The sequence below is a fragment of the Phascolarctos cinereus genome, unplaced genomic scaffold (genome assembly GCF_003287225.1).
Source record: "Phascolarctos cinereus isolate Bilbo 61053 unplaced genomic scaffold, phaCin_HiC Scaffold_4;HRSCAF=312, whole genome shotgun sequence".
Lineage (NCBI taxonomy): Eukaryota > Metazoa > Chordata > Mammalia > Diprotodontia > Phascolarctidae > Phascolarctos > Phascolarctos cinereus.
The window spans coordinates 45,030,241-45,050,852 of NW_027555847.1; the positions used below are offsets into that span (position 1 = coordinate 45,030,241).

At 38.7% G+C, this 20,612-nt stretch overlaps 1 protein-coding gene across 2 annotated transcripts in view; it reads left to right on the plus strand.

Annotated features, from left to right (window-relative positions):
- LOC110195628 (contactin-4) overlaps positions 1 to 20,612 on the plus strand; it is a 1,139,396-nt gene that overhangs the window by 1,112,655 nt on the left and 6,129 nt on the right. For both annotated transcript variants that reach the window (XM_020968471.2, XM_020968474.2), the window contains 7 exons: positions 677 to 826; positions 2,506 to 2,576; positions 6,101 to 6,335; positions 9,976 to 10,091; positions 10,822 to 11,008; positions 11,420 to 11,532; positions 20,143 to 20,311. In XM_020968471.2, coding sequence (XP_020824130.1) covers positions 677 to 826; positions 2,506 to 2,576; positions 6,101 to 6,335; positions 9,976 to 10,091; positions 10,822 to 11,008; positions 11,420 to 11,532; positions 20,143 to 20,311 — 1,041 coding nt within the window. The remainder of the gene's footprint in view (positions 1 to 676; positions 827 to 2,505; positions 2,577 to 6,100; positions 6,336 to 9,975; positions 10,092 to 10,821; positions 11,009 to 11,419; positions 11,533 to 20,142; positions 20,312 to 20,612) is intronic.

Consider the following 20,612-nt stretch of genomic DNA (forward strand, 5'->3'; position numbering starts at 1 on the left):
ATCAAACTTTAAGTCTGGGACATTTATATAACAGACAACCCTGAGGTAGAGTCTATAAGTATCATTATCTGCATTTTATAGATGAGGAAACTGAGGCTGAAAGAAATTAAATGACTTGCCCAGGGACATACAGGTAATAAGTATCACAACCAAAACCCATCCTCAGATTCTCTTCATACCATTCCACCATAATCCATTTGACTGTCTTGAATAACGTAGCCATCCCATTAACACACTTGGAAACTGGATAAATCAGCATTCCAATGTTGAGGTTTGGTGGGTGCTTGATAGAGGTCTGTGATCTCACAGATAGGGACATTCCCTCTGATGATACCAATCCCAACCCATGCCCTCCTGCCTAACCTGTGTGACTCTTGCTGATGTCTACCAATAACTTCACCAGAGATAAGGTCTGCGCAGTTTTCTGAAGGGCATCATCACTTTCTCTTCACCTTAGGACAATACCAGTAGAACCCACTAGTCACCTCTCAGGTTATTTCTGATTCTCACCTCCTAACCAGTCCCTCCCTTTTCACTCATGTTTCCTTTATGACATCTTTAAAGCAATTCTCCTGCATAATTCCTTGTTTCTCATGCCACACCACTCTTGCCCACCACGTTCCTCTCCATTGCCAAAGAAATTAGTGAAAATGTACCCATCTGTGCTTTCTTTCAGTCCCAGAACTGATTGATGGGAGGACATTTACTGCTACTGTGGTGGGCCTGAACCCTTGGGTTGAATATGAATTCCGTGTCGTTGCGGCCAACACCATTGGAATTGGGGAACCAAGCAGACCTTCAGAGAAACGAAGAACTGAGGAAGCCCGTGAGTAATGCCCAGAATTGCTAACCTCATGTTTCTAGTGTTCTTAGACTGTTTTCTGGGGAAAAGGTGTTTAATTTTCTATACATTTAGGCTGTAATGAGGCACTGTGTTAGCTCACCCTTCCCTTTGAGAGATTATAATGGACAGAAAACAAGCTAGTCAGGAAGCAGCTTAGCAGAGCAAATGAGGTCTCAAAACAAGTATTCTATTCCCATGCTTCACTAGACACTATCCCATGGCTATATTTGCAAATGCATTGTTATTGGCCTTCCTCCCAGAAGCATTGACTCTTTTCTTCACCTGTACTCTAGCCTCAACATCCTTCTAATAGGGTGAAAAAAAAAATCTATTCCAAATAAGGTCATCTCCTCACAATCACTAATGCCACAGAGTAACAATTCTATAGATTTTTTTTTCACTGACATTTTCTTACTGCATAAGCTACTCCCAGGGAACTAGCCATCAAAACATCCTGTCAATTCAGTCAGCAGTTCAGCCTAGCTCTCTGTGTGCTCACATCCAGCTTTCAGCTTGAGGCAGCCCTAGTTCATGGGACCGTCCCTGGGAGGTCAAGGAAGCACAGAGTGAGCAGAAAAGAAATGAATCGGGGCTATTTATAGTCCATTATTTTTCCTCTATGTATAACTTCTTGTTAAGCTATGTGCCCACACAAGGGTCTGAACACGACATCTAAGAGCTCAAGACCGTGGACTATGTATGTGCTTATAGAATCACGCCAAGGTCTGTTTCATTAGCATTGTCCAGTTGGAAATGTACAGCTCTCCTCACCAAATCAGGGACCAGATTTATTTAAATCCTGGTTTTATTCATTCATTTAACAGAATCATCTTCTTGTTACATGCTCTTTATTTTTTACGGTATTGACTTTGAATTTTTATTTATTAGTATTATTGATTCCTCTCAATAATCCTGAGGAAGAGGAAACCAGTATCATCTCCCCTCTTTTACAGAGAAAACGGGGGTCCAAAGAGATTAAACCCAGTGAGCCAGTGGTCAACCCCTGCCCATCACATCCTTCAAGACCTGGCTCAAAACTCACCTTCTTCAGGAAGTCTTCCCTGATTAATCCCACCCCAACTCTGATTACTCCTGTACTATGGAACCTTGCTGCATTTACACATTTAGTCTGTACTGTAGCATTCTGACCTCATTGGCATTGTTTTGCGATGGATCTCATGTTACGGGTATTTATATATGTCCCATCACGCCATCTAGAGTGTAAGCTCCTTGAGGGCAGGGTCTCTATTTTTCATGTCTTTTGTAAGTCTCCAACAGTGCTGAGTAGTGCTTAATAAATTCTTAACTACTTAATTAGAATCTGAATCTCAGTCCTTTCCTCATCACATGGAACCACTCAGGCTTTTGAGACATCAATGAATTTTCAACCAGACATATCAAACAAACATCTGTACCGTGTCAAATTGGAAACAGGTAATTAATAGCAATTTCATTGGCACATTTCACTTTCTAATAGTGGCCCAAAACCACTCCTTTGATGACCCAATCTCTGGTCTCTGCAGTGAAAGTTCAAGGAGTTACCATCACTGCCCCTATGCATCACAGTAACTGTTTAAAGTGAGTCACATAAACTGGCTGACCTTCACAGAACTCAGTTGGCTTTTCCCCATGACCTAACTTGTTTTTTGTCTTCTGCACAGTCCCTGAAGTCACCCCAGCTAACGTCAGTGGAGGTGGAGGCAGCAAATCTGAGCTGGTCATAACCTGGGAGGTAAATAAATCACAGGGCAAAGGGAACATAAATTAATTATTGGAGCTGTTGTATTATTTTTCTCTTTTCAAATCATTGTTGTAAAGTTCCCATCCCCTCTCTGCCAGGCAGCTGAAAGGGCACTTGAGGTGCTCAACTTCCCTGATGTATCGCTAATGGTCAATGCATAAAGACTGCACCTGCCCAAGCAAGTGTTGAAGCAAGTCTTTTAATTCGATTCATCATGAAAAAAACCAACCACAAAAGTAAGGGGGGAGAAATGCAAGTGAAAAATATTAACGGAGACTGGTGCTGTGAAAATCATTTTTTTTCTTTTCTTCTTGAATTGCTGTGTGATAGATTAAATTGAAATGAAGGTGAGCAATAGATCTGGCATACTGGCATGATTTCCTAGCCATTTGCTATTGGAAAATTTAATGCTGCTCCAGCCATCAGTTATGAGGGAATGTTTTAAGAAACCTGGAGGAAGGTTAGTCACCAATTTATTAAAAATTGATTTTTAGGGGGGCTTTCTAAAGGGTTTTCAATGCTGTTGAAGGATTCCAGACAACAGCCCCAGAAATTAAAATCCTCCATTTATCCAGTGGGACAGCACCATTAGCAGCCATAGAAATCATTCACCCTCTAGCCATATGCTTCAACTACTGAGTTGAAAACCAGCCCTAAGAACTGAGAAACCAGTTACTCTCTGGTTTATATTAACTCAAAGGGCTCTTTAGTTGTAACAGCAGAATGGACACTGTCTTGCTTTTTACCCAAAGCTCTTGGGTGAAAATATGAATGTTTGGCCCACCCATCAAAGCACCAGAAACTCCCCAGATAATTTTCACATGTCAGATTCCCCAGTCAGTGAATACTATAGGTCAGGATTCTCTTTATCAGATTTGGTATTTAATGCATGCTGAGGGAAGATATGTGCTATAGGGTCAGCCCCAAAAGTACCAAGAACTTGAAAATGGCCTTAAGAAAATATGCATTCAAATTTATGCCCAGTGTTGTCTAGTGGAATGAGCCCTGAAAAAGAAGTCAGAAGGCCCACTATTTTCTACCTGTGGTCACTGAATTTCTATGCAAACTTCAGTATTCTTAGGGCAAAGGATTCAGTGAGGTCTCTAATACAAACCCTTTTTTTCTTTTTTTTTTTTTTTTTTTGTAATAATGAAAATGAAGTCTGTTTCTGCATATGTAAAATGACTTGATGGTCTCTAAGGTCCCTTCCATGGCCAACTCTCTCCTCTTTCCTACTTGTTGTCTTGACAGAGGTAGTACTGTACACTTTTTTGTTGTCAGAAAACCTTGGTTTGAGTTCTGGCTCTGACACAAACTAGTTGTGTGATGATTGGCAAGTCACTTAACACCCTGAACCTCAGTTATCTCATCTGTATAAAGTGAAGATTCGCTCATACAACACTTGCTTCTGGAAGTCTTTTTCTCTTTGTAGTGTGCCTCACTACGATTATGGTCTAAGTTTAAGCTTAGTCTTTCCATCGATGTGCAGATTTGTGGGAAGGAGGGAACCAGGTTTTTAAGAGAACATTGCCATGTTATCTATGAGTAGTAGTAGCAGCTGCCCTCTGGGAACCCAACCTGCCAATTCAAGTTGGGGAATGCTGTTATTTCTTCTCCTCCTCCTTCTTCTTCTTCTCCTCCTTCTTCTCCTTCTCCTTCTTCTTCTTCCTCTTCCTCCTCTTCTTCCTCACTTCCTCCTCATTCTCTTCCTTTTCCTCCCTCTTCCTCCTCCTTCCCTTGCCACATGTGGTCCCTCTCTCCATTTGGGGCACCATCCCCTTACACGTGGGTGTTCTGGCCATAAGAATATAATTTTTGGTCACTTATGTTTTGTAAGATACTTGGAGGGTCTTGTGGGCTAGAGTTTTTAAAGGTTTGTTCGTTTTTCCTGAAAAGCTAGAACAATGTACTTTTTGTCCCACAGTTTTCATTTATGATTTCTTAAAATATAACTCTGAAAAAAAGGCTTTAAAAATTCTATTGTGATTCAAATGGAACTATCTAGCTGACTAGCCTTTAAACCCAAATCACTCTAGTTTTCATTGAGTGGCCAACAATAATCCCCAGCCCAAGCCTCAGGTAGCTGTTATTTAGGTATTGATGGCTTAGAATGATTGTAAAGAACAACCATTTTCTGTTCTGGCCAGAAGCTATGAGGGTCTTCCCCTCTCAGATTAATACTTTTGTGATGTAAACTAGGCTATCTTTTATTTCAGTTCTCACCTAGTGCATAGTCATTGAATGGGTGTTGCCTCAGACAAACTGAGACCTGGGAAAGATCTTAATTTAGAAAGACCAAAGCTACCCACTGCATCCTGAGCCATCATCAGTCATCTTATGTCCTGCCACTAGACTCAGATGACTCTGGAGGAGAGAATGAGGCTGACTTTGCACAGCTTTGCCTTACTTAAATCCAGTTCATTCAGTTGGTCCTCTTTGAGAACAAGAAAGAACAGCAACAAAGTGGAGATAATCCACCTAGATCATAGATCATTGGATTGTAGATCATGGCTTGAAAGCTGAAAGGGACTTTAGAAGTTATCTACTCTGACACCCTATTTTTACAGAAAAAAGAAACAAAGACCCAGAAAGGTTAAACACTCAGAATCACACAGATAGCAAGTGATTAAGATTGGATTTGAACCCAGGACCTCTGATTCCAACTTAATCATTCTTCCTACTGCACCACAATGTCTCTAACCCAGAGTTGTGAGAAAAATACTTTCTAAATCTTAAATTACTACATGTCTGTTGGATACAGATAATTGTAATAATATACTAGGGTATATTATTACTGTTTATAATATATTAACAATATATAGTTAATAGCAATATAATATTAATAATAATATGACCAATAGTGATATAGTCATAGTAATATACCTAGTCATTAGTAATAGCAATATGCTAGTAATAATAGTAATAATAATTATTACTCTTAATAATGTACTATAGGATATAGTAACATGATATGTTATTAAAATATGCTTTGTGTATTAGACATATATATAATATAAGCATGTTTATATTCTATAGTATATTATTACATTACAATATTATAATAATATTCTGTGATATATTCCATACTATATATTATATTATCAACTATATTATATAGAATATAATAGTATATTATTATAATATGCTATATATAACTTATAATATAATCATGTTAACATACTATAGATATTATAATATGATTATATTATGATATACTATGTTGATTTTATTTTTAATTATGCATGATGCATATATAACTATATACTAACATATAGTATATATTACTATTATTAGTACATAACAGACATTAAACCATTTATAACTTATTAACAATATACCACTGTATGTTACTAATAGTGATAATATAGGTACTAATCATAGTAATAATAGTAACATTAAAAAGGTAAGGAAAGAATCTCTGCCTTTCCCCCTAAAAAATGCATGGAAAAGGAGAAATGACTTAGCATCCTAAAAGATTCTTGCTAATTCTGAATACCCACTCTCTTCTTTACCAGACTGTCCCTGAAGAATTACAAAATGGAGGAGGTTTTGGGTATGTGGTGGCATTTCGACCCTTTGGCAAAGTGAGCTGGATGCAGACAGTGTTGGCTTCTGCAGATGCGTCCAGATACGTGTTCAGGAATGAGAGCCTGCCTCCATTCTCCCCCTATGAAGTGAAAGTGGGAGTCTACAACAACAAAGGAGAAGGCTCTTTCAGTCCAGTCACAGTGGTGTATTCTGCAGAAGAAGGTATGGGGTTTAGTGTGGGCAAGTTCTTTTCTTCTCTGATCGCTGTCTTTAATGTTTGATGATTGATGTGTGATCCTGATTTTTGCCCTTTTCTTCACAGCCATGAAAGACTTTGCATTGCATTTTTAAGATAAGTCAGAAGTAATTAAATCCTATGATAGCCCCCCAAATTGCATGATTTTACTTAGTATACATGTGAACATAATTGATAGTTTCAAAGGAATTTAACTTAGATTCATGTAGCATAAGAGAGACATGGAAGAGTGGAGAGAGTATGTAGTATGTACCTGACCTTGAAGCTATGAAGATCTGGCCTCTAGTCTTGACCATGACGCATAGTGGATATGTTACCCTGGATAAGCCATTTAACCTTTCGGTGCCTTGGGAAGCTTTCTAAGACTGTAAATTGAAGAGGTGCTGACCTATGTTGGTAGAGGGAGTTTCCTCACCTGGGACTTTCCTATGCTAATTAAATCACAAAACCAGTCCTTATTCCTATCATTTAGTATAGAGTAATGAACACTATGTTGAAAGACATGACATCTAGTTAAAAATAAAAGGATCATTGTAACTCCCCAAAAACTTTTGAAAGGGGAAAAAAGCATTGATCCAGCATTAGTAAAAATGCCCCAAATGTTTATACCTAAAAAACTGGGAGTTAGGCTCTATAGTGGCAGTGTGGCTTAATGGATAGGGAGCTGGCCATGGAGCTGGAAAGATCTAGATTCAAGTTATGCCTCTGACATGTACTGACTTTGTGCACCTGGGCAAGTCACTTAACCTCTCAGTGTTCACCAGGTATCTCTGTAAGATATACTGGGACAGGAAGTTCCCATAAAGATTCTTTACACTGATAATTGCAAGTCCAGCATTCTATCCACTATACTATGCTTGCCTCTGGTTTTTATTGTAATGGTCTAGAGCAGTTATTCTTAACCTTTCTTCTATTATGTACTCTTTGGGAGTCTGATAAAGACTATGGACCCATTTTCAGAATCATGTTTTCCAATGAATAAAATAAAATCTATGGAATTACGAATAAAAATATTTTTATTGAAATGAAGATGCAAATTTTCCCTCATCCCAGTTCATAGACCCCTGAAATCTATCCCTAAATGTGTTAAAACCCCTAGAAGCTTAAACTTCTTAGCAGGGTTGGTAGCATCTACCAGGACCACTCTTTTGAAAGGAAATTGATATACATGGTGCTTGAGCTTAACCTCTAGATCCATATAATCAATGCAATTAGTACCATTGAATCAAATGCATATGTTCAATAAAAAATTCCATCCACAAAGAGATCTATTTGCCCTTGAACAAATGTATATAACTGCTCAGAGATGGACATTCCAAATGCTTTTGGCCTACCCATCTAGATCAGTGCTGCATATAGAGAAAGCCCCATCATAGGAAATTGTGATGTATGAAAAGCCCAACAGACATAATTTCTGGGTAATCATTTTATTAATTATGCCTAGCAAATAATAAAAGGATAGACATTTGGCTTTCTCTTATAAATCAAAGACCCCTTGATGCCTATATACCCTTGGAAGAGTGGGTGTTCCCAAGAAGCAGAAATAAATTCTGATTGGTTAACAATTAATGAGAGAGTGAATATTATAATGAAAGATTGACCTATTATAGTGAGGGGCTAGGTATATGTCTCTGATTATGTCACTCTTAGTCCTTTCTACCCTGACCAACCTTAGTTAGGGCAATCTAGAAAAAAGGATATGCATCCCCCAAAACCTGTCTTAGTAGAACACAATGAATGAGAATTCATCTAAATTAATTCTCTTTATAAGTTTTCTGGTTGGGTGGGGTAACAATTCCACCTAAATAATATGGTCTGGCTGGGGTAAAGTTTTGGGCAAGATCAGAAATGTTCTTGAGAGACTGGACTTTGAATAAGGAACTAGCAAGGGAAAAAAACCTGGATTTTTTCCCTATCCCCCAGTATTAATTGGTTATTAACAGAAGAGAAAAATAATCATATCTCTCATTCCCCCATTTGATTCTATTAAGAGATGCTGTCTTCTCAATGAATTACTAACTGATGACAAACACTTTATCAAGGGTTTCTAACTATGGGGCTTATGATGAGAAACAGTGTGAGGGGAAAGGGGGGAAAGAAGACCAAAAGGGGACAGTTCCCTTTAGCCAGTAGGTCTTATAGATAACAGATTCATAGGAAAAAAGCAAAGAGTAAAAAATATAAATAAATAAAATTGTCCATTTCATAGGTCCACCAAATCTTAAGGCTCAGAGGTCTCATCTCATACACACAGCTGTCTGGTTCTCTGGAAACTTTTGATGCAGCCCTCTGATCTGGGTGTGGTCTCAGAGTAGTTTCCAGCTAACTGGCTTCTCTGGTTAAGGTCACTTGTAGAGATCCCTTTCCTTGCTAAAAATCTCTTATAAAATTGGTCTTAACACAATTTTAAATTTACTTTGCCAATAGCCAGGTCAATTAGTGAGAGTTAGCTCAAACCTTATATCTCTGCTGTTAGAAAATTAAATTTGGAACCTTTTAGACCAGAGAATTTACATCTTTAGGTTAGCCAGTTGTTATGGTGATATATCCAGTAAAGTCAAATACAAACCAAAAATTAGAATCCAGTTTGTATACTTGGCATTGTTCATTCCTGCTTTGGGTGAATGAGATTCCACTAAGGAACCAGTAACAGAACACTTTTTAAAAGAAGATGAATTGTACTGGACTCTCTCAAAAGTTGCCATATTAACTACAATTGTAACAAAAGATGTTGGAATGGAATGTATGAAGATATAGTTTAAGAACAGTACTTATTAAATAATTTGTCCATAATAAAACATTTTCAACTTCTAGCCATGTGCAAATGAATAACCCCTAGTAAAAGTGTATCTCTCTTTAAGTGGATGTCTCTTTAAGGCATTTGTAAGATAGACCACAACCAGTCTTCTTTTGAGATAACTAATTGTGCTGAAATCCTTTTCATTAACACAGAACTGAGACAGTTATGATATAAACCTGCTAAAGAACAGAATTGTATCTTGGTTTCACAAGTCTTTACATCATTGCCTAATTATCCCCATACCATTGTGAGAAATTAAAAGACCTTATCTTACACAGGAATACATAACTAGTAACAGACAGATGACAAATGGCTATTTAGGCTAAATACCCATTTACTTAGTAAATTGGAATATAGAAAGGACTAAAATTCTAAGCTAAATAGCTCAAATCTTATACTTGCATCTTACTACAGTGACTAATATGTGTTCTAGTATTAGCCTAAAAAGATCTACTATTGTGTTTGTACTGATCACCTAACATGATTATAGAAATTTGCGATGAAAGAAGAAGGGGGACATAGCTATACAGTGAGGGGAAAATATTCCCCTATCTTGATGTCAGTTCCAGGCCAGAATCATATAGCTAGCCAATTGCACTGAGTCGGTGGGATAAGAAATTCTCCTAGATAAGATGGTCTAGGTGGAGTAAATTTTTGGGCAAGGTCAGAAATGTTCTTGAGAGACTGGATTTTGAATGAGGAAATAAGAGAAAAAAAACCTGGATCCCCAATGTTAATTGGTTATCAATATAAGAGAAATAATCATTTCTGTCAAGATTAAAACTTTTTTTCACATCCTTCCATAGAACCCACTAAACCACCACCCAGCATCTTTGCCAGAAGCCTGTCTGCCACAGACATTGAAGTTTTCTGGTCCTCTCCCCTAGAGTCATTTAGTAAAGGACGGATACAGGGTTATGAGGTAAGAAAAATGCATTTGCTTTGACTCTGATGAATAGGTAATTTTAAATGAGAAATGTATATGACATCTGATGAGAGGGCATGGATAGCCACTTAAGAATACATGTTTTTAAAGACCCAGCTACTAACAGAATAAACTAAAGACATGAGAAGTACAAATGGGATTGGGGGAGACAGCTTCATTTTTCATTGTAGCTGCTTTTGATATACTGATACACACCTGTGCATATGAAGCATCCATTCACTAGCTCATTAGTGCAGTATTGTGTCTTTAAGGAACTGGAAGGAAAAAACACCGAAAACCATTATGGAATATTGATGTTAATGTTAGTTTTTCAGGAGCTTATTTATGTATTATATACATATATGTGAATATACACATATATGGGTACTCATTGACAAAATGGCATGAGAATGTCTATGTTTCATGAAGACAACTTAGAAACAAAGTATTTAATGAGTCAGATTTTACAGTGTCCAATTTCCCATCTCAGAATACAATTCACTATGGGGAAATGAACAAAAGTGGGTCTTCCTTATTATAGATGAATCCAAGGGAGAAATGTGTTTTATTGGAGCAGCTAAAGCCATGTCCTAGGCAAGCCCCTTTAGAAAATGGTGTCCAGGACCACTTCTAGATTAATCAAACAACAGAGCTACCTCAAGTACACCATTGGGAAAGTTTATAGTGGGCTTGAATTCCTAAGTCATTCTGTCATTTCTTTTCTCAGGTCAAATACTGGAGTCATGACGATAAAGAAGAGAATGCTAGGAAAATAAGAACGATTGGAAATCAAACATCAACGAAAATAACCAATTTGAAAGGCAGTGCTTTATATCATTTGGCTGTCAAGGCCTACAACACTGCTGGAACTGGACCCTACAGTGTAACTGTCAATGTGACAACAAAAAAGCCACGTAAGTCCGTGTTGTTTGGAAGCAAGATTGCCATGTTTCTGCTTCTATGAAAGTTGGTCCCATGTGATTATTTGGGTTTAGATTTCCATAAATATATGCATTTGTGTGGATTTCTATGCTACTGTCTGATCCTTTGGTAATACCATGGTAATCATGTTGCTCTTAGACAGGTCTAGGTTTCATTTATCTCATCAGCGAGGGCTACCTCTCCTAGCTGTAGATGTTGGGCAGCCAACTGAATCCTTTTCCATTTACAGTACTATGTCACGTCAGATTTTTAGTGACCTTGGAGATACATATTAGTGCAATTGCCCATTAAATTGCCTCCACTTTAGGATTCTAGTAAGGAACACATCCATCAGAAAATATTGAAACTTAATAATCTATGACTTCGTCTATCTTAATTTTTAGCACCAAGTCAACCCCCTGGAAACATCATATGGAATTCATCTGACTCCAAAATTATATTGAATTGGGATCAAGTCAAAGCCCTGGACAATGAATCCGAAGTAAAGGGATACAAAGTGGGTAACTAATTCGCAAGACCAATAATGAGACTGTTTTCTCAGGACCATTGCCTTTCCTTTGACATATATGAAATGTGTAGGGAACATTCCAGAACTTGTTCATCTATACTGCAAGGCCCAAATGTTGGCTCCCTGCCTAAAGCTGGATCTTGGATAAATGGACCAATGTATTCGTCCAGGATGTGGAGAAAAATTGAATGACCCAATTTAAGCAGGCCAGATCAAAATGGTCTGAGAGTCCTTTTATGGATTCCCAAACAAGTCATAAAGTCTCTTTTTAAAATTTTATGCTCATTGTTTATTCCCTGAGAAAATGTTTTTATTTTCCATGAATAGTAATGCAATTCCAAATATTACTAGTGGTTGATCATTTTTGTTTGTATGTCTACCCAGATAGTGGAAGATTTTTATGTGGAAATGTGAGCACTCATTCACTTGATCACTCAGGCAGAGTTCTATCTTTAAGGAACTGGAAGGAGCAATGTAGAACTATGGAAAACTACAGACCTTATGCTATGTTGACATTAAATGTGGTTTCAGATAGCTTTGTGTTATTCCTTCCAAAAAATAAGAATGTAAATTTGAAGTGGTACATCAGAAGGAATATGGGATTTGGAGTCAGAAGACCTGGGTTTGAGGTCTGGCTCTGCCATTTGCTATCCAGGGGATCCTGGGAAAGCCGTTTAACCTGTGTGGTCCTCATTTACACAATCAGAGGATCAGACTATATGGTCTCTGAGTCCCTTGGCTTGCTAAGCCAATGAATCAATGAGCCCGTTTGCTAAACTGTTCTGAAAAGACACAGTAAGAGAGAAGATAGATCATTTACCCAGAACTCTTATTTATCCAAGTAGGAAAGAGAGCAGAAATTTTTAGAGCCTATAAAGAATGGGCCATCTTTCTAAAATAGATACGTTACAGAAATTTCTGAAGTATGATATTGTCTGATGATTTCAATTAGCATCTGAAGAACAAGGGGGTTATTAGATTACTAGTAATTGTTAAAGCCAAATTATTCTCAAATGTGAGTAGTATAAACAGAAGCTTACTGAGTGTGATTGAGGGGTACCAGGAAGGTCTGTCTGCCTCCAAGCATCAACCTCCTCCAGGTGCCTTGAGGTCTAAATTTACACCATTAGATATTCATTCCATTTGATTAAGCATTGCCCTCTTTTCATTTGGTGTTCTGTTAAAAATGCAAATATTCCTAGCAGGATGATATTATGGAAGGAACACATAGCTAGAAATGGAAAACCCTAGACTCAGAAAAAGGAAGGAATGAGAGAGACTTGAATTCAGGGATGATCTGGATTTGAATCCTATTTCCACCGATGTGACAAAGAAAGGCACTTAACCTTTCTGAGACTCAGTTTCCTCATCTATAAAGTGGAAATAATAACAGTGCTTATCCCAAAGGACTATTGTGAGGATTGAATGATATGACATATGTGAGGTTCTTTACAAACTTTATGGTGCTTATGTAGAAATCACCTAGTGTTATTATTTTTGGTCTAATCCTGCTTCTGCCACCAACTAGTCATGTGATGCTGAGCAAGTCCTGGAACCTCTAAAATCATAGTGTTGAAAGGGATTTCAGAAGAGATCTAGTGCAACACAGTGGCTGACCAATCTCCCATTCAGCATCTCCCCTAAGTGGTCACCTAGTCTTCCTGTTCACTTGGTTGTATCTCTAGTTATTAGGAAGTTTTGCTCGAGCTTCATTTAACGTAGGCTCTATCTTTTGGAAAATTTTACTCATTGGCCCTAGTTTTGGTCTCAGGACAAACAGCACCATCCTTTATATGCTTTCTGATTTGTTGACATCTTTCACAAAAAGAAGTGCCCAGAACTGATTAGAATCATCCAGATGTGGCCTGTATGGGGACCAATCTATCACTTCCCCATTCCTGGTCTCCATGCCTCTCTCTCTCTCGATGTAGCCTAAGATCAAATTAGCTGTTTTGCTATTGGAATCAAGTTAAGCCAGATCTTTTTTTTTTCAATTGTAATGCCATCTTTGCTATGCCTCTCCCATATTGTATTTGCAAAGTTGATCTTTACTCCAAGTGTAGGATGTAACATTTGTCCCTATTAAGTTGATCCCATTGTACAATACTGTTACGATCTTGTTGGATGCTGTCTCTTTCATCCAGCATGTTAGCTACCCGCCTCACCCTGACCCCAGCCCACCCACCCCCATTCCCTGCATCTTTGTATCATTTGCACATTTGAGAACCACATCTTCACCTAAGTCATGGATAAAAGTTTTAATCACACAAGGCCAAGGATGAATCCCTGGGGCACCTTGCTAGTGACCTCCCACGAAACTGACATCAAGCCATTAATAATGGTTCTTTGGCTCTGCTTGTTCAGACAGTTCCTAAATTCACCTAATTGTGCTGTCATCTAGACCATATTTCTTCATCTCTCTACCAGGTCAACATAGGAAACTATCAAATGTTTTTCTGAACTGTAAGTGAACTGCATATATCTATAGCATCCTCTTTATATACTAGTCTTAGTAATACCATCAAAAAAAGAAATGAGTTGAGGCCAGTATGACCTATTCTTGACGAAGCCATACTACCTCTTTGTGACTAAGATTGATCGGTTGTTTCAGCAGTGTCTGACTCTTTATGACCCCACTTGCAGTTTTCTTAACAAAGACACTGTAGTAGTTTGCTATTTCCTTCTCCAGCTCATTTTAAAGATGAGGAAACTGAGGCAAACAGGGTTAAGTGACTTGGAGAGGGTCACACAGCTAGTATATGTCTGAGGCCTTATTTGAACTCAGGAAGATGAGTCTTCCCTGACCCTAAGCTTGGCACTCTATCTACTGTGCTACCTAGCTGCCCTCCTCTTTGGGATTACTACTTCCTTTTCTGAATGTTCACAAACCATCCCTTTATTACTATGTTCTCTATTTTGGTCAGGAAACAAAGTAAAGCACATGACTCTATAGTTTGCAGGCTCACTTCTCTTTCCTTTTTTTTCAAAAATTGGGACATTTGCCCTTCAGGAAGAGTAAGAAGGCATTTATTAAGTGGCTAACCACTTTACAAATATTATGTCACTCGATCATCACAAAAACTCTACAAGGTAGGTGTTATTATGACTCTGTTTTACAGATAAGGAAATTGTAAAGTGACTCACACTGGGTCATAGCAAGGACATCCCTGAGGCCAGATTTGAACTCCAGTCATTTTGACTCCAGGTCCAACATTTTATCCGCTGCATTGCCTCCATGATCTTTCTAAGGTCATTGACAGTGGCTCAGCAGCCATATCTCCCAGTCCTTTCCTCTTCTGAAATGAGACAGTTAGATTGGTTATCCCTAAGCTCCCTTCTCACTCTAAAATTCTATGATTCTCTGAGTTGCTAATAGCACAGTGTGACCTAGCTTATCATGTATTTGTCAATTTGGGTTAGCAGAAGGAAGTAGAGTTGGTACAAGGGAGGTGGAAAAGAACACCAAAGGGCACAGAGAGTGGAAGAGAGCTCCTGAAGATAAACATTTTCTACTTCCCAATTTTACTGAGGCACTACCACCTTCAAGAATAAAGAGATTGGAATGCAAATATGAAATTGCTGGAAACCAAGTAACCAGACCTAATAGCAAAGTTAGAAAACCAAGGGAAAAATCAATTATTTTCCCCAAACTCCCATTTCTCCAGTTAAGAAAGGTAAGAAGCACACGGCAGAAAGCTTCAGAAGTCCATGGAAAGTAATAAGTGTTCAGCCAGGGAATCTTTAGTAGAAAATAAAATCTGAGGACTTTGTCAAGGGGAGTGATGAGAGAAGAGCTGAAGGCTAATGAGCTACTAAATTATTTGTTAGGGCTTTCAGACTTTGAGAAGTGCAGTGATGAAAATGTGAAGTGGAAATTTTTTCGAGTGAACTGGCTTTAGAAAATTACATGATTTTCTTTTATGAGGAAAAAACAGAACAAAACAGGAGTAAGGATTACTGGCTACCACTTTTTTTAAACAAGCTATTTTTTTTTCCTCTGAAGTAGGTTTATGTAGTGAAAAGAGTACCAGATGGTGTCATTCATTCATTTAGCAAATATTTACACCTGCAACAAACATAGGCATCTACTATGTGCTAGGCACTGGGAATAAGTAGGCATTGACCCTGTGGTTTCATTGATGTGGAATTTTGGAAATTAACCGGTGCAGATTGGCACCTACTTCACAGCTTATAGTTCTAGAAGAGATTCCTAGAAGAGAATCTGTGTCAAAGGCAGGCCTCAAGGCCCTGATTCTGGGGCCAGCTCTCTCTCTCTCTCTCTCTCTCTCTCTCTCTCTCTCTCTCTCTCTCTCTCTCTCTCTCTCTCTCTCTCTCTCTCTCTCTCCCCTATCTCACTGACTGTCAGAGACAGGGAATGCAAGACAAAACAGAAAGCCCCTGCCTTCATGGATCTTGTCATCTGCTAAGGGAAGGAGTGCATGAAACAGAGGCACAACATGGATAAATAAGTAATTACAAGATAAATTGAGGAAGGAGAGCGTACTATATTCTTTGACTCCAAAATCAGAGATCTATCAACAACACCTCACTGCCCCTGCTTGACTTCACAAAGTCAGAGTTAGTATAGATAGTACCAGTCCCCCTCATCTCTACCAGTTCTCCCATTTTTAATGTACAAAATGTTTTACCTGGATTTCCTGGATTCTTTGGCCTGTTCTGTATTCTGTGCTAGTTGTCTGAATGGACTGAAAAGCACAGGTTAACTTTTTAAGATTTGGGATTCAAAATATTCCATCCTTCCAGGTTGCCATTGGTACTTAATGCAGAGGCAGCAGGAAATAGCCATTCTACCACCCTGCCCCCACTTCTACCCTACCCTCCTTTTTACAGATGTAATGCCATCTTTCACTGAATTAGATGATGGCGTTTTGCTCCAGCATCCTGTAAGCCTCACCAGAGCTTTCTTTGAGATGTCATTGTTATCACTGATTAATGTGAAATGGCATACCAAGTTCCTGCCCTTACTGGTAGGAAGAAGCTTCCCACAGTCTGGCATGGAAATGTAGACTTGGCATCACGAAGACCTGGGTTTGAATCTTGCTTCTTATATTTATGAGCCATGTGACCAAGGGCAGGTGGCTTCACCTTCTCCAAGCCTCAGTTTCTTCAGCTATAAATTACAGCTCATGATTCCCTTAGTATCTACCACTCAGGAGGATCATGAGATGACATATATGTAAAGCACTTTGCAATTCTTAAAGTGCCTCTACAGGTGTTGGTTATTATTTTTTCTATCTATGTACAATAGATACAGGACTTTCTGATTCTAGCCTTAGTGCTCTATCCATTGACACCTAGCTGTCTCCTATTTTGTCAAGCACTGTTTAATTTGTGGCTTAGTATCCCCAATACCCAGTACAGAGCCTGGCACATAGTAGGCGCTTAAGAAATGCTTGTTGTATTGGTTGGTTGTGAGAGAGTGAAAATACAGAGCATAGCACTTGAGTAGGAGGAGTCTATTGAGTACCCATGCTTTGAGAATGAGGCCAGTGGTTTGGGCAGGGTCCATCTGTCCCTAGGCCACATCCAGGAGAGAGGAGGCCCAGGTGCCAGTCTTTTGCTACAGAAGCCAGCTTCATTGCAAGGTGCAAATAAATTCTCAGACTAGGTACAGTCTGTTATTTTATTTCCCCAGGAAATCTTTCTTTTGGGAGTAGGATTTATACTTTAAATTAGTTGAATTTCCTGATACCTGGAAAGGATGGGAGGTAAATCAAAGAAGCAATTTATTCCGGGAAGTTGTGATGTGATTCTGCATCTGATAAACCAGCTTGTTCTCCCAGAGCCCTGGAATGAGAAATTTTGACACCTCTAAATAAACCAGAGGATTTATTGGTGCACAATCATTAGTAAGGACTAAGGGGACACTGAAGTAGATATCTGAGGTGCCGAGGGTGGAGGAATGATGTCGATGACTCTTTCTAACTTTAGGAAATGTTATTCAGCACCTTGTGGTAGTAGGACATAAATTAGAGGCTTGGGGTACCAGGGGATATGTGGAAGCTTTGACACCTTCCTAGAGAAATGCTGCAGTACCTGTGTGAAGAAGTGTCCAGGTAGCCAATCTTAGGTTTAAGAGAGAAGGCTACTATTCTATTTTACAGATGAGAAATCTAAGACTCCAGCAAGTAAATAATCAAATTCTGGTTCAAGTACTTGCTACCTATGTGACTCTAGGCAAATCATTTAACTTCGCCTCAGTTTCCTCATCAATACATCAACTGGATGTATTGATATCAATAATTGATGAAGTGGATGTATTGATTCATTTTGCTGAACTATTTTTCCTCCTCTTTCTTTTTTTTTTAATCTTTGTTATAAAAATCATAGGATCATACGTATAGGGCAGGAAAGCATCTCAGAAGTTAACTAGTCCAATCCTCTCATTGTATGGATAAAGAAACTGAGGACCAAACTTGTCCAAGGTCACGTGGATTATAAGCATCAAAAGCAGGTCTCCAATTCCAGCATGATTTTCCACTGCTCCACACTATTTTTTTAATGATGCCTAAATGGGTAGGAGTGATGGGAGAAATATAGAAAGTGCTGGGTGATTAAAAATGATAACAATAAAATAAGATTTTATTTTTAAAAAAAAGTGAACAGAGCTAAAAGAACGATGTAAACAGTGACCACAATAACATAAAGAAAAACAATGCTGAAAGAGATCAGGACTCTAATACTTCAGTGACCATTTTTGACATCGGAAGGCATGCCCCCTATCTCTTTGGGAGGAAGGCAGCAGACTATGGAATAGGCAGCAGTTATGGAACAGCCATGCTTTTGTTACACTCAGTTGACACGTTGGTTTGTTTTGCTTAACCAATGATGCCTTGTTAAATGGAAGATTCTACTGGTAGGAGAGAGCAGATGGCCATGGGAAGTTTTGGCAATGTAATGAAAGTATTAAGAATACATTTATTTTTGAGAGGCTAAATAAATTTGGGCTATTAATAAAAAGAAAAGTAAATTGTCCAAGGTCATAGAATATACATCTGAACTAAAGCTGTCCAATCAATTCACCAAAAGAACAGTTCCCTCTTTTCTTCCCTCCATAGTGGAGTGGGTGGTTACATGAGCAGCTTGGGGCCACACAGCAAATCCATAGAAGAGACGAGACTAAAACTGGGAACTATTGCCTTTTCAGAGCTTCTTTTTCCCACTGCACTCCCTCCCAATGACTTTCCTTTTACCATATATTAAATTGATACTCTGGGAGCAACTGCGAGGCCTTCCATTCTAAAGGAATATCTTGGAGGGAAGTCAGAAGACTTTACTTCCCCCCACCCCCTTGTACCTCTGTGGATAATGAGAGAATTGGTATGACCAAATGAATAAACAGCAAGGGTAAGCCTAGATATCTGAGTAAGCAGTAAAATTTTAGCTCTGAGAGTGAAATAAGATCGTAGCACTATGGATTAAGAGCTAGAAAGGACATGAGAGGCCAAATCCAACTCCTTCATTTTACAGACAAGGAGCCCAAGGCACTGAAAGGTTGTGACCTGGCCAGTGTCACACAGCTTGGTATGTCTAAGACAGGATTTGAACTCAGGTCTTCCTGACTTCATGCCTAGCACTCTATCCACTAGCCAAGTTGATGAATATGCAAACTAGAATGTTAAAAAAGCTCAGCAAAGTCAAGGACAACTTGACTTTATACACTTCTTTTTTTTAATGCCTGGCACAAAATAGGTGCTTAATAAATGTTGAGTAATTGATCAACTGATTTGTAGCTACTTCCATTTCTAGCATATAATTTGATAAAAATCTGTTCAGAATGAATGAATGAATGAATTTTTCAGATTAATTTGAAAGACTATATTTAATTCAAAGGTGATCAGGCAGACTGAAGTCTTGGGCATAATTTAGAAAATTGGAATTTAAGGAAGTGTTATAGTTTTTTAAGTCTATTTTGTTTTTACATTGGGATAGCTGCATCATTGTTATCTGTAGAAAGAGTCCAAGGGCCTTGATTCGAATGCTGTTTCTACCACTTACTACCCATTTGACAATGGGCAAGACACTTTTCTCTTGTGATATTAACCTTTCAACGTCTATAACATGGTGGGATTGGATTAGAAGGCTTTTCAAGTACCTTGGCCTGCTAAATCTATGATGACCATCCTATGACTATTATGACCATCCTATCCCATGAGAAGCTACATATGTTGTATGAGAAAGGGACTTAACATAAAGTCAGCAGGCCGAGTTTGAATCCCAACTCTCCCAATGAATTGTTTTGTGGCCTTGGGTCATCTAATCTCCCTGAAACCCAGTGTCCTCATCTATAAAATGAAGGTGACAACATTGCCTAACCTTAGGGCTATCGTGAGGATTAAAGGTGATTATGGTCATGAAAACATCTTTGTGAACTTCTTCATAGACACATAGTGTTGGAGTCATTGGACTACTGTTTCCAAATTAGGGTAGGGCCCAGGGCAAGGCTAGCACCTCTGGCCATTGTTTCATTTCATCCTGCTGGGGTGGGACAGATGAAAGCAATAAGTGGTTGGCATTTGGGAGGCTTGGGGAGTTTTCTGAGGGCAGCAATGGACACCTTTTGTTTTTGTATTATAGGTTTTATACAGATGGAACAGACAGAGCAGCACATCTGTAATTGAAACAAACAAGACGTCCGTGGAGCTTTCCTTGCCTTTCGATGAAGACTATATCATAGAAATTAGGCCATTTAGTGATGGAGGAGATGGCAGTAGCAGTGAACAAATTCGAATTCCAAAGATATCAAGTAAGAATGCCATTTTTCAGTGTTTCCTGGTTTGACAGATGTTATGTAAGACAGCATGGAGATGTCATGTAGCCAAGTCATGCAAATGAGCCCAGGACCACTGGACCAAGACCTAGTAGCAATTAGGTATGACAAGGGAGAAATGTAATAAAAAGGAACTCTGTATAACTCAGTTTCTTCAGGGGACTGATGCTCACTGATCTCAGACTGTTTCTAAATGTACAAATCAGTTTTGGCTGACTTAACAGGTTACCAGTCAATTAAACAGCCGGACCAATTTGTGCATGCTGACGCAGCCTCA